Source organism: Phyllobates terribilis, unplaced genomic scaffold (genome assembly GCF_046119375.1).
Source record: "Phyllobates terribilis strain yellow unplaced genomic scaffold, ASM4611937v1 Scaffold_11__3_contigs__length_659146591, whole genome shotgun sequence".
NCBI classification, from domain to species: Eukaryota; Metazoa; Chordata; class Amphibia; order Anura; family Dendrobatidae; genus Phyllobates; species Phyllobates terribilis.
This window is the reverse complement of record NW_027362771.1, coordinates 343704633-343717781: the sequence shown is the minus strand read 5'-3', so window position 1 is coordinate 343717781 and position 13149 is coordinate 343704633. Positions and strand designations below refer to the sequence as shown.

At 45.6% G+C, this 13149-nt stretch overlaps 1 protein-coding gene across 2 annotated transcripts in view; it reads left to right on the top strand.

Moving 5' to 3' along the window:
- The window catches only part of LOC141166284 (synaptotagmin-4-like), a 157247-nt gene that overhangs the window by 77927 nt on the left and 66171 nt on the right, over positions 1 to 13149 (top strand). The window contains exon 1 of one of the 2 annotated variants that reach the window (XM_073652825.1): positions 5913 to 6382. The exons of the other annotated variant lie outside the window; for it this stretch is intronic. Within the exon in view, the coding sequence (XP_073508926.1) occupies positions 6214 to 6382 (169 nt within the window). The 5' untranslated portion in view covers positions 5913 to 6213. Of the gene's footprint in view, positions 1 to 5912; positions 6383 to 13149 lie in introns of those variants that run through there. 2 annotated transcript variants of the gene reach the window in all.

Here is a 13149-nt window from a genome sequence, read left to right as displayed (position 1 = left end):
AAAGCACTGGAGACTTCTAAGGAAGCCAGCAATGAGTCCAGACCTGAATCCCATAGAACACCTGTGGAGAGATCTCAAAATGGCAGTTTGGAGAAGGCACCCTTCAAATATCAGGGACCTGGAGCAGTTTGCCAAAGAAGAATGGTCTACAATTCCAGCAGAGCATTGTAAGAAACTCATTGATGGTTACCGGAAGCGGTTGTTCGCAGTTATTTTGGCTAAAGGTTGTGCAACCAAGTATTAGGCTGAGGGTGCCAATACTTTTGTCTGGCCCATTTTTGGAGTTTTGTGTGAAATGATCAATGATTTGATTTTTGCTTCATTCTCTTTTGTGTTTTTTCCTTGCAAGCTAATTAAATGAAGATAATAATACCAAAGAATTTGTGATTGCAATCATTTTCAGGAAGAAACTGAGTATTATCTGACAGAATTGCAGGGGTGCCAATACTTTTGGCCACCACTGTATATATGTGTCAAAGCCAAATACTAGGAAGTATCAAAAACTAAGCTTTATTTAAAATATGACTTTGCAAAAAGATGACAAAAACTACTGTGTTAAAAACGTAATGAAAAAAACACAAGTAACCTAATTTAGCTAATAGGTGCAGAAATGCTTCAGAAAATCTGCAAGCTCAAAAACTCCCCAAATACTCATCGTGGGAACAAAGTCAAAGTTATTTTGGAAATTTTTCGCAAGTGATGCATTTCAATGTTGCTAACTTAGGTAGGCCACAAACAGTCGGATATATGTCACGTTACATCCAGTTTTCGGGAACCATCAATTTTTGTACTTTTTTATACTTCATGAAATAATAGGACACCAAAAAGTTAAAACCTTTCTCGAATATATAATTTAAAAATTGTAACTGAATTAAAAAAACGTAGTGACAGTGTGGCGCCCCTAAGGGTTCAGTCGCCACAGAGGTACTGCACCTCGCCCAGAGGTGTGGTGTCTCCTCTCAGGTAAGGAGGGAGTGCTGCCCGGAACCCCAACACCTGCATCCAACACTACACTGCTCCAGGCCGGCTGGAAGGGCAAGATGCATGTGCACAGTGCTGAGCCCTGTCCCTGGTTGGAGTGGGGGGAACCCAAAGGTAGGGGGAACCAGTAGTGGGTGCGGGTGGAGGAAGAAGTTTAGGGGAGCACCATAGAAGGAGATATAAAAAGGGAAGCCATCTTAGGGTGGCAGATCAGAAGAGAGTGTTAGTCAGTCGGGGAGCAGAGTCTCTGCTCCACAAGTTGGGGCCTAGTGCTAGAGCAGAGGAGGAAGGCTCCGATCTATAGAAAGGATCCCAGGGGGTACGGCGAGTGCAGGACGGCACCCGTACGCCCCGAATCTGTCAGAAGACAAGGGATCAGGCCACAAGAAGGGGACCGGCCCCTGGACCAGCCATGTTACTCCAGGTCTCGGCTGTAAAAACCGGAGGCTTCTGGCTTTTATAGTTCAGTTGCCAAAGCCTCATTTTAATCTCCGTGAGGGTCAATCAGGTCCGGGAACTCCAGTTAGGCAGGAGGGACTTCAGAGCACCCGAGCGGGACTGAGAGTGAGGAAGCGCAGGGCAGGAGGGAGAAGACCCAGCGTGAAGTCGGTCTAGAGAGGAACACAAGAAAGCGGGGTTCCGTCAGGTGCTCCTAACCTACCTGAGGAAGAGCTGAACCCCCGGTCTGGTGAACGCAGCACGACGTGGGAGGCTGTAAGCTGGACAGTGCTACCTGAAGAACTTAACAACTGTGAGTAAAGACTCGGATGACTGCACCGCACTGCCTCCGTCCCTTATTTAAGCTGCGCCATCTTTCCCCCTGCACTACAACACCCAGCGCAACCAACTATATCTACACTGCCCTGGAGCTAGCTCTTCCTGTGGAGAGCCACACCATCCCTGCTGCAGTAACATCAGCTTCAGAGGACTGCTCCGCAGCGGCGGCTCCCTTTGGCCGCACTCCACAGGTGGCATCACGAACTTTATAAATCCCCTATAAATAAAAAAAAACCTTTTTATTGACCGCCCTGGGTTACGGACCGGGCCAGCCACCAGCATCCATAGGCCCGGCTGCCGAGTACCCCCACGGCCCAGGGGGCGTGTCAACAACATTTCTGGCCATGTAAAAACTTCAGCTGTGGAGCAATCTAAGCTGTCTAAGGGCTCTTTCACATGTCAGTGTCTCTAGTACGTGTGGTGACAGTTTTCACACGTACTGGAGACACTTAAACACAGTGGAACCATTCAAATGAATGGGTCTATGCACATGCTAGTGTGTTTCCATGGACCGTGTGTCCATGGGCAAAACACGCTGACATGTGTTAGGGGGACGGTTGCAAACAAATTTATTAAATAATGGAAAGCAACCGAACCCGGGGTCCGCGATGCAGCCTGGTGGACTGCAGCCGAACACCTTCCGGGTGAGAAGGTAAAACAACCAACTTAATTAACAATCCCCTCCGTGTTACAGCACACCGGAGCGGGAATAGTGATTCCCACTATCTCCGTTAACTGCACGAGAGATGTGCGATAAATAATCTATCTGTAGTCCTGTTGCAGCACAGGGACTACACAGTTGGCGCTAGGATGCGTGTGTGACTCACGCCGGCGAATACGTGCTCCCAGCCGGCGTGCTACCGGACTGAGGAGTATCTCTCCACGTGGCTTACAGGTGGTACCGGGCATAGGGTGTCTGCAGACTGCTCGGGGTGTAAGGCGACCCCTTTGTCGGAGACAGACTGTCAGATGAAGCTACCTGCCTATTTCATCTAAGCCTGCCTATTTCCACTAAACCTGCCTGCCAGAAACTAAAGCGCACGTGGAGCCCAAGAGACCAAGCGTCCACACAACACCATCACAGCTCAATGATCAGAGCGCGCCACCATGTTTGTGGGCGGGCTTTTTAAAGATTAAGTCCTGCCCACCATTGCTCCATTGGTGACGTCACCCGCGACCAATCAGGCGGTGCTAGGTCACCGGATCAGCTGACTCCCAAACCACCAATCATGGTCCGCCATGTCACGGGCATGCTCAGTACAGCGAATCCTGGACTTAGACTTTAGCAGCCCTATTTCCCTCCGGAACCTATCCTTCATGTTGCTAGGAGCAAAGACCCAAGTGACAACCTGTACCTCTCGTGGACCAGCTAGGTGTTGGGACAGATGATGATGCTGAGCAGCATCAGCCCTGGCTGGACTGGAATGGGAGACCACAGAAGGTTCTGGACCCATTTCAAATCCAGCAAATGCCTAACAACGTGTTTGTTTTTTTGCAAAATGCCCCACACACATGCACACTGATGACATATGGATGACATCCGTGAGTCATCAGTGTGACACGTACCGGCACCTGGGAATCAGCAGTACAGTTTGCACTGTTCCCAAGCGCTGGATGTTGGAGGTATCTCTCATCATTGTCCCCTGCTGGCGCTGAGATCAGCACGAGCAAAGGACAATGTTGAGAGCAGTATTCTGCTCCTGCTGTCACCAACAAGTGTAAAAAGAAGAAAAAAATAAAAACACATTATACTCACCTTTACACCTAATTCCCTGAAGCCATTGTCCCCTGTAAACAAACCAAAAATAAAAACACACAATATCCCTCCCCTGTTCGAAGTTGCAATAATCCATAGTGTCCCACGCCGTAATCCATCTGTGCGTCATTTTTGCATCAGCGTGAGCGGTGGCTTGAGGCGATCGCACAGGCTGAGGAGCATGAATTGATGCAGCAAGCGGGCCCCTGAGCTGCGCTGAGCTCACTGAATGACAGGACACCGATCAGTGAGCTCAGCGCAGTTTAGGGGCCCGCTCGCTGCAGCGAGTCATTCTCCCCTGCTTCTCATTGTGAGCAGTTTCCTCAAACAACCACGCAGGCTGATGAAAAAATGTCAGTCAAATGGATTATGGCGTGGGACACTGGATTATTTAATCTTTGGAGAGGTGAGGGATATTTCTTATTTATTTTTTGGTTTGTTTTCTAGCTTTTTTATGTTTCTTTTGGAGTAATGGTTTCTTCCTGGCAAAGTGGCCTTTCAACACATGTTGATACAGTACTCGTTTCACTGTGGTTATTGACACAATCTTACCAGTTTCCAGCATCATCTTCACAAGGTCTTTTGCTTTTGTCCTTGGGTTGATATGCACATGTCGGACCAAAGCACGTTCATCTCTGGGACACAGAACCCGTCTCTTTCCTGAGCAGTATGATAGCTGTACATTCCCATCTTGTTTGTACAGGCATATAATTGTTTGTACAGATGAACAAGGCACCTTCAGGTATCTTGAAATTGTACCCAAGGATGAGCCAGACTTGTGCAAGTCCACAATTCTCTCCCTTGGCTGATTTCTTTAGACTTTCCCATGATGCTACACAAAGAAGCAATGTGTTTCAAGTGTGCATTAAAGTATATCAACAGGTGTGTGTCTAATTAACTCAGATGTTGCCCAAAAAACTATGAGAAGCTTCTAAACTTCTAAACACAAAACATCATCATATGGGCAGTCCAGAATTGTTTAAAGGCATAGTAATCTTAGTGTATGCAAATGTTTGACTTTGCAGTAAATAATAAAAAATATTCTCTCTCTCATTATTCTTCTCATTTGGAAAATATTAAAAATTATGGTAATCCTAATTGACCTAAAACGGGAAAGTTTTTTTCTGATTTCATGTCAGATATTGAGAAAAACATGCATATCTGTCTTTTTATATAGGATATGTAAACTTCTAGTTTCAAGTGTGTGTGTGTATATATATATTATAATATAAATATAAATTTACTCTTCTCCTCTCCTCGTGATATACCTGGACAATCCCTTTAAGTATCCATTCAATGAGTGTCCATTCAATTCAATACATTCATTTGAATACAGCTTCTTAACGAGAAAACACATCCTCTCCAATCTGGTCAAGAAATAAGGAACCTAGTTATAGGACGCACTTACATTAACTCGGTATTCCATAGTAATGCCGTGGAAACCCCTCTTTTCGGAAAGCTTTGCCAGGTTTGAACAAATGAAGGCGTCAACCGGTCATGGAGGCAAAGCAAAAATACACCAGAGTCTGTCTGTGTACAGAGCCTGTCTGATAGGCCATTTGACAATCATGCTTTTTATAAGCAATTCAGAAAAAGGAAGTGAATGACGGTGACACAATAAATGGCCGTAAAGTCTTGAGATCAATAGCACACATATAAAGGTATAAGGTCAACCCTCTGGTAACTTGGTAATTACATCTACACTTATGAAACCAGACATGTCTAAAAATAGTTACCCAAATTAGTCAAACCTACACACTGGTTATTTTTAAAAAAATAAACTTAATGCTATGCAAAAAATGAAAAACAAAGTTATTCAGCTGAGATATAAATTGTCTTAAATGATAATAAAAGCAAGCTATAAAATATTAACTATAACAGTAAGGTATATGAAAATAGGTTCACTAACCTAGAAATCCTCTAAAGCTAAAACATGATAATTTGTCATACTTTCGTTATTAGTAGATTTGAAGGATAAATGTACAAGTTTTTTGCAGATTACATTAATAAAACACCAGCATTTCATATTATTTATATCAGTAAATGTACTTATTGATGTAGAGTCTTAAATGCTTATTCAGGCTGGTGGCAGAAGATTTACTGTGTAGTGCCATCTGGTTGTAGATGGGTTAAAAGCAGCAGGATGTGCATGACTGCTTCCAAAAAACGAAATCATTTTGACAATGCCAAGGAGGAATAAAAGAAGGGAAATAACTGTTGTGATTAACGTCGGAGCTTTTTTTTCTACCTAAAATGAAAACCAGCAACAGAGTGACCCCTTTTGCACTCGATGTATGATCATAACTAAACACATTATCCGTCTTCTGAAAGGATTTTTTAATCATTCAGAAGACTAGCAAAGGGCGGATACTTATTCTGTTCCCTCCCTTCGATGCAGTTGGCACAACAGACAGCATTGTGCATCCCGAAAAAAGGGAGGAACTTAGCTCAGACCTTTACAGAAAGGCCTTGTGGTCAACTACAGTCAACAAAGTGACATCTTATCTTCTCACCTGGAAGAAATGCTCTTCATGAGATGAGGTCACTTACTGCCAGGAATTCTTAACACTTCAACTTACCACAAGTCCCAGGATAGGGATGAAGGTCAGAATCCTCGGTTACTAAAGATGACCTTAGTCAATTGACTAAAATGATTGTATTGGGCTTCCCTCACATAACCACATCAGATGAAGTGAGGAATGATGGATACTGAGCCCAAGATAGCAGGTTTGGCTGATGAACAGACATCTCCAGGTGCGGTGTGTCATTCGGTTATCTTCTTCTGCTCCAAAGGAATGATTGAAGGCGTGGTAGTGTTCCTCTTTCTTTGGCTACTGATTCAGGTCCTCCTCAATAAACATCAAGAAGGTGCAGATATAATTTACTCTTTATCTTCCCTTTTGTTTCTCAAACCTTCAATTACTATTTCTTATGGGTTTATTACTGTATGTATTGTTTAAAGATTCTTTCATATCTCTCTCTCAAAACTACTGTAAACATATTATCCTAATCTAAAAATCCACATATCACTACAGTTAAGGGTTAATTTTAAGAGTTTGTACATTTGCACTCTAACTTTAAAGAAATATTCACATTTGATATATATATTTATTTCAACTCACATTTATTTTTCTATTAGCAATGTGTTTTCCATGTATTATGCAATGCTTTATAGTATTTGTTTTTGCTACTGCGTCTTATAGGGATAGGATTATGTTACATTCACACAGTGGAGAAAAATATGTCAGAATTTACAGAATATATATTGTCTTACAAATACTGAATTATACTGTCAATCGTTGTTTTACTGGCTATTGAAGTTAATTTTCTGGTAGTGAAGTTGTCCGGTACGTCTACCTCAAAGTATAGCCTGGACCCTGTAGACTTTTTCAAAGAGGATGTTACCAACCACATTCAGTATTACTCAGCGGTGGTTGACAGTCCAGCTAGCGGTTAGTTGCGTGTGGAGAATGCCGTTATGTATTTCAAGAGTGCTGGGCAGAGGTGTATCCTCTAATGAATACACTCATGAGGCATTAACCCCCCCTTTTTTTTTTTCTTTAGTCCATCTGAAAAACCCCCCTTAACTCCTCCAATAGAAAAGTAGCTTTCCCAGGTGAGGTGTTTTCCAACTGAAAGAAGGCTGATGGACAGGTTTGGTCACATGCTCCTCCATTAGCAGCCATTTTGAGAATCGGAGAGCTGTTCAGTCTGTTTGGAAAGCTGCACCAACAAGCAAGTGACGCTTCACAAAAGAGATTGGCGCTGAACACGTAATTCATGCACCCATAATTAAAGTTAATAAGTACCATAAAATCTTGTCTCCAACACCTTTGCTAAAATACAGATTGGACAACCTCTTTATTTTGATCAGGAAGTGTAATATTTTGCGGATAGATGGTGTTTCTCTATTATATTCCAAAATGACTGTTCTACAATACCCAGAAAATAAATTTTCAGGGAAGCTGAGCTTAAGAATAAGAGGGATTTGAAAGTGTACACAGTAGAAGTATTTAAAGGGGTTGTCTGATCTAAACCTACCAGTCTGCGGTCACTCTGTATGACTGCAGGCTTGTGAATCTTCACACCGCACACACTACGCGCTGTGAGGCTTCTTTGATGTCAGCGCAGGGAACGGTGGTTATGTGAACGTTATGTGAACGTATGCGATTGTGGCCAAGAGTATGCATATCGTATACTTATGGTCACATGACTGCCGTTCCCGGAGCCGACACAGGAGAAGCCTCACAGCACGCAGAGCAGATTCACAAGTCTGCAGTCACATAGAAGACTGCAGACTTGTAGTTTTCGACCGGACAACCAGTGATGAGCGAGCAAGCTCGCTACTGCCCGGTGCTCGCCCGAGCATCTCACTGCTCGAGATGCTCGGCGCTCGCCAAGTATTTCCGGGGTTGCTCAGCGGGAGCTCAGGTCCCCTCCCTGCATGTTTGGCGCTCTTTAGAGCGCCAATCAACATGCAGGGATTGCCTGCCACTCACTGTAATGCCGTAGCCATGTTGGTTGTGGCAGTACAGTGATTGGCTGGCCGCACAGCGTCATCAGGTCTATATCAGACCTGGCGCTGCCATGTTCATCACAAGTCACGCCAGAATCAGACAGTGTAGGGAGAGGTGCTGCTGCGTCACGGAGAGATTTGCTTGTGTATTAGGTAGTGTAGGGAGAAAAGCCGTACATCACACATATCCATCTTAACAAACAGTCCCTTTGAGGACTAACTAATCCATCTGCAGAGATATCAGGCAGACAGTGTATATAGGCAGGCAGGGTATATAGCAGACTGCAGTGCATATAGCACAAGAGGTTCCATTCCAATTCTGCCTTCTGCTGCTGTTAGATATTTCTATACAAAGGCCCAGGTCTCAGGGGCCAGGAATACTTTTCTTTGGATCTTAATCCTCATTATTTGCTTAAAAAGCAATCCAGAGAACACAGTTTTTCTGTGCCATTTGCATGTTGGCACTGCAGAATACAGCCAGGTCTTTTCCACATTACAGAGCTAGAAATCCAGCTATTTAAAACTCTGTTTTCTCTGTCACATGGATCACATATACGTTGTCAGAAAATACTGCCATTTCTGGCCTCCATTAAAAATTTCCTTTAGTGTGTCAGTGAAGCAATTCACAGCAGTTTGCTGTTCAAACTACAGTACTTACCTACAGACCAGGTATTTAAAACTCTGTTTTCTCCATCACACGGATCACATATACGTTGTCAGAAAATACTGCCATTTCGGGCCTCCATTAAAAATTTCCTTTAGTGTGTCAGTGAAGCAATTCACACCATTTTGTTGTTGAAACTACTTACCTACAGGCCAGGTATTTAAAACCCTGTTTTCTCCGTCACACAGATCACATATACGTTGTCAGAAAATACTGCCATTTCTGGCCTCCATTAAAAATTTCTTTCAGTGTGTCACTGAAGCAATTTACACCAGTTTGCTGTTCAAACTACTTACCTACAGGCCAGGTATTTAAAACTCTGTTTTCTCCATCACACGGATCACATATAAGTTCGCTCCAAACTCAGTCATTTGTAGTGAGCATGGAAGATACTGTCCTCCATTTAAAATGGGCAAGGCACGTGGCAAGGGACGGGGAACTGGACGTGATGGTAATGGTGCATGCAGAGGCCAAGGACAAGGCCGTGGGCAAACTGAAATTGTGCCACAACAAACATCCACATCTTCTCGCCTGACCTTCCTGTCCCAATTTTTAGGGGACTGCAGCACACCACTATTGAACCCAGAGCAGTGTCAAAAGGTTGTTGGTTGGATAGCGGATAATGCTTCCAGTCACTTAGCCACCACCACCACCCTGTCTTCCACACAGTCAAGTCTCAGGAGCCGTGAGTCTGGACCGCATATTCCTCACCCTGATCCTCCTTCCTCCCACCATGCCGAGTGCCCAGAGACAACTGATCCCACACTTGGACACTCTGAAGAGCTGTTCACTTTTCCATTTATAGATTCAGGCCTCTCGCCCGGTCCACTTGAAGCGGGGCAAAAGGAGATTGCGTGTAGCAATGCCCAAATATTTGAGCAGCCACAGTCACACGAAGGCGACGGTGGGAAAGTGTCACAAGAGGTGGACGATGATGAGACACAATTGCCAGAAAGTCAGGAGGAGGACCAGGGTGCGGAAGTGGAAGACGAGGTGGTGGATGATATAGTAACTGACCCAACTTGGCAGGAGGACATGCAGAGAGAGGACAGCAGCACACAGGGGGAGGGAGGCAGAGCACCCCAACAGGCAGGAAGAAGCAGTGTGGTGGCCACAGACAGAAGGCAGGCAACCGTTCCCCGTAACACCAACACGAAGGAAGTTGCCAGTACAACTGTTAGGTCTTCCCGAGTCTGGTTGTTTTTTAAAGACTCTGCCGATAACCCCAAAAAGGCCATTTGCACCACCTGCCCGGCCAGCATCAGCAGGGGTGGCAAAACGACCAGCCTGACCACCACCAGCATGATCAGGCACATGGTAGCAAAGCACCCTACTTGGAAGCATTCCACGACCTGATTGCGACGGCCTTCCCTCGGTACTCGGTCCCCAGCCACCACTATTTCTCCCGGTCTGCCGTCCTCGCATTACACAAGCACGTGTTCCAAAACATTAGCCGTGCCCTCAACAATGCAGTTACCGGGAAAGTCCACCTAACCACGTACACGTGGACAAGTGCTCGTGGGCAGGGACGGTACATCTCGCTGACAGCACACTGGGTTAACATAGTGGAGGCCGGGACCCAGTCGGACCTTGGGACAGAACACATCCTCCCGATGCCAAGGATTGCGGGGCCTAGGTCAATCAGGGTTGCCCTCACGGTCTACAGCTCCTGCACCTCATCCTCCTCAGCCTCCTCCTCCTCTTCAGCCTACATCTCCGAAATGACCACATCAGTCACAAGCTTGAAGCACTGCAGCACTGCCTTGGCCAAGCGGCAACAGGCTGTGCTGAAGCTAATATGCTTAGGTGACAAGCCGCACAATGCTGAAGAGTTGTGGACAGCTCTGAAAGAGCAGGCACATCTATGGCTCACACCGCTGAACCTACAGCCAGGCATGGTCGTGTGTGACAATGGCCGGAAGCTGGTGGCGGCTCTGAAGCGAGGCGAGCTCACACACGTACCATGCCTGGCCCATGTGCTTAACCTCGTGGTTCAGCGGTTTCTCAAATCCTACCCAGAGCTGCCGGATCTGCTGGATCTGCTTGTTAAAGTACGCCGCCTGTGTGCCCATTTTAGAAAGTCAGCTACAGCTTCCGCCGCCCTTGTCGTGTTTCAGCAGCGTTTGCAGCTTCCGGCTCACAGACTGGTGTGTGATGTCCCCACGCGTTGGAACTCTACACTGCAGATGTTGGGAAGGATTTGTGAGCAGAAGAGGGCAGTTGTTGAGTACCAGCATCAACAAGGCCGTTAGTATTCAGTTCAGACTCCACACATAAGGAGTGGAAATGGATCTCAGACATATGTACCATCCTCCAAAACTTTGAGGACTCCACAAAGATGGTGAGCGGCGATGACGCCATAATTAGCATCACCATCCCGCTTCTCTGTTTTCTGAAACGCTCTCTGCTCACAATCAAAGAGAATGCATTGCAGGCGAAGCACGATGAGATGGAGCAAGGAACCATACAGGGTGATTACACACAGCCAAGCCTCATCTCATCCCAACGTGGATTGGGTGACAATGAGGAAGAGGAGGAGGAAGGACAGGAGCTAGTTTCTTGCACTATAGACGGTACTACCTGCACAGCTGTCATACCGTTTGTTCAGCGTGGATGGCCAGAGGACAGAGAGGAGGAGGAGAGGATGGTCAGTCATCCTCTTGGTGAGGACATGGAAGTCTTGCCTGTTAGTAGTCTGGCACGCATGGCTGAGTTTCTGTTACGCTGCCTTTCCCATGACCCTCGCGTATTCAAAATTTTGGGTGACAGTCATTACTGGTTGGTGACACTTCTAGATCCACGCTACAAGGAGAACTTTATATCTCTTATTCCTGAGGCGGACAGGTCTACAAAAATGGGGCTGTACCAGAAGGCCCTTGTTGCAGAACTATTAAAAAAATTCCCATCTGAAAACGCTGGCGGCAGAGGGCACACTTTGTTGGACAACCAAGGAGTACAGGCGAAAGAGACACAACTTCAATCCAGCAGAGGCAGGGGAACACTGTTAAAGTTCTGGGAGAGTTTTCTCAGACCCTCCCATCGCACAGGCCCTGAGGCGCGGGGTACTCTCACAATGAGTGCGAAGTTTGGGAAGATGCTGAGGGAGTACCTTGCCGACCGTACCAACGTCCTCCGTGATTCTACTGTGCCTTATAATTATTGGGTATCCAAGCTGGATACGTGGAATGAACTGGCTCTCTATGCCTTGGAGGTCCTGGCCTGCCCTGCCGCCAGTGTTTTATCAGAGCGGGTTTTTAGTGCCGCTGGTGGAATTATAACTGATAAGCGCATCCGCCTGTCAACTGAAAATGCTGACAGGCTGACTCTTATAAAAATGAACAAGGGCTGGATTGGGCCAGACTTCTCAACACCACCAAATGATAGCAGCATAACATAAACTCAAATCCAGTGTCTTTTCTTGGGAGGTGTATTCCCATGCACCTTTTCACAATCACACATGAGTATACGCTTCCTGATTTTGGCTATTTGCGCCTGTCCTCCTCCTTCTCCTCATCCTCCACCACCATATTACCAGGTTGACCGTGGTCCGTGATGCAACACCAACATAATTTTTTTAAAGGGTGTTTATGATGCCCGTAAAAAAATTTTTTTATACAGTATGTTCATGTATACCCCCCAGGGGTAAATGTTTGTCAGCCCATACACTTAATGCATGGGCATTACAAGTATAGGAGGCCCGCTCCTTTCTAATGGGCACATTTTTTTATGAGGCCCTCCTCCACGTCTCTTCCAAGGGGCATTGAAGTGCCTCCAAATTTTTAGCAGCCCTTGCATTCACTGCATAGGCCAACACTATGGGAGACTCTCTCCTTTCTAATAGGAATTTGTAGTTACTGTGGCCCTGCTCTATGTGTCTTTAAATTCTTAGTGGGGTTTTTCCTAAAATTGGTCAGCCGTTGGACTCACGGCATACCCTATAACTGTATAGCAGACCCTCTCCTTTCTTATGGGAACATGTCATACTTGTTACTGTGGCCCTGCTCTGTGTGTCTTTAAATTCTTAGTGGTTTTTTTTCTAAAATTGGTCAGCCGTTGGACTCACTACATACCCTCTAACTGTATAGCAGACTCTCTCCTTTCTAAATGGAATTTGTCGTTACTGTGGCCCTGCTCTATGTGTCTTTAAATTCTTAGTGGGGTTTTTCACAAATTTTGGCAGCCCTTGCAGTCACAGCATGGGCATTACCACTATAGGAGACCCGCTCCTTTATAATGGGAACATGTTTTTTACTGAGACCCTCCTCTATGTCTCTTCAAAGGGGTATTGGGTTGCGTCCAAATTTTTGTCAGCCCTTGCAGTCACTGGATACGCAATAACAGTATAGGAGACCCACTTGTTACTAATGGGAACAACAAAGCATAGCCAGCTAACAATAGCGAGGGCCGACTGCTGGCCTTTTAAGAATAGTAAGGGCCGTCTGATGTCCATATAAA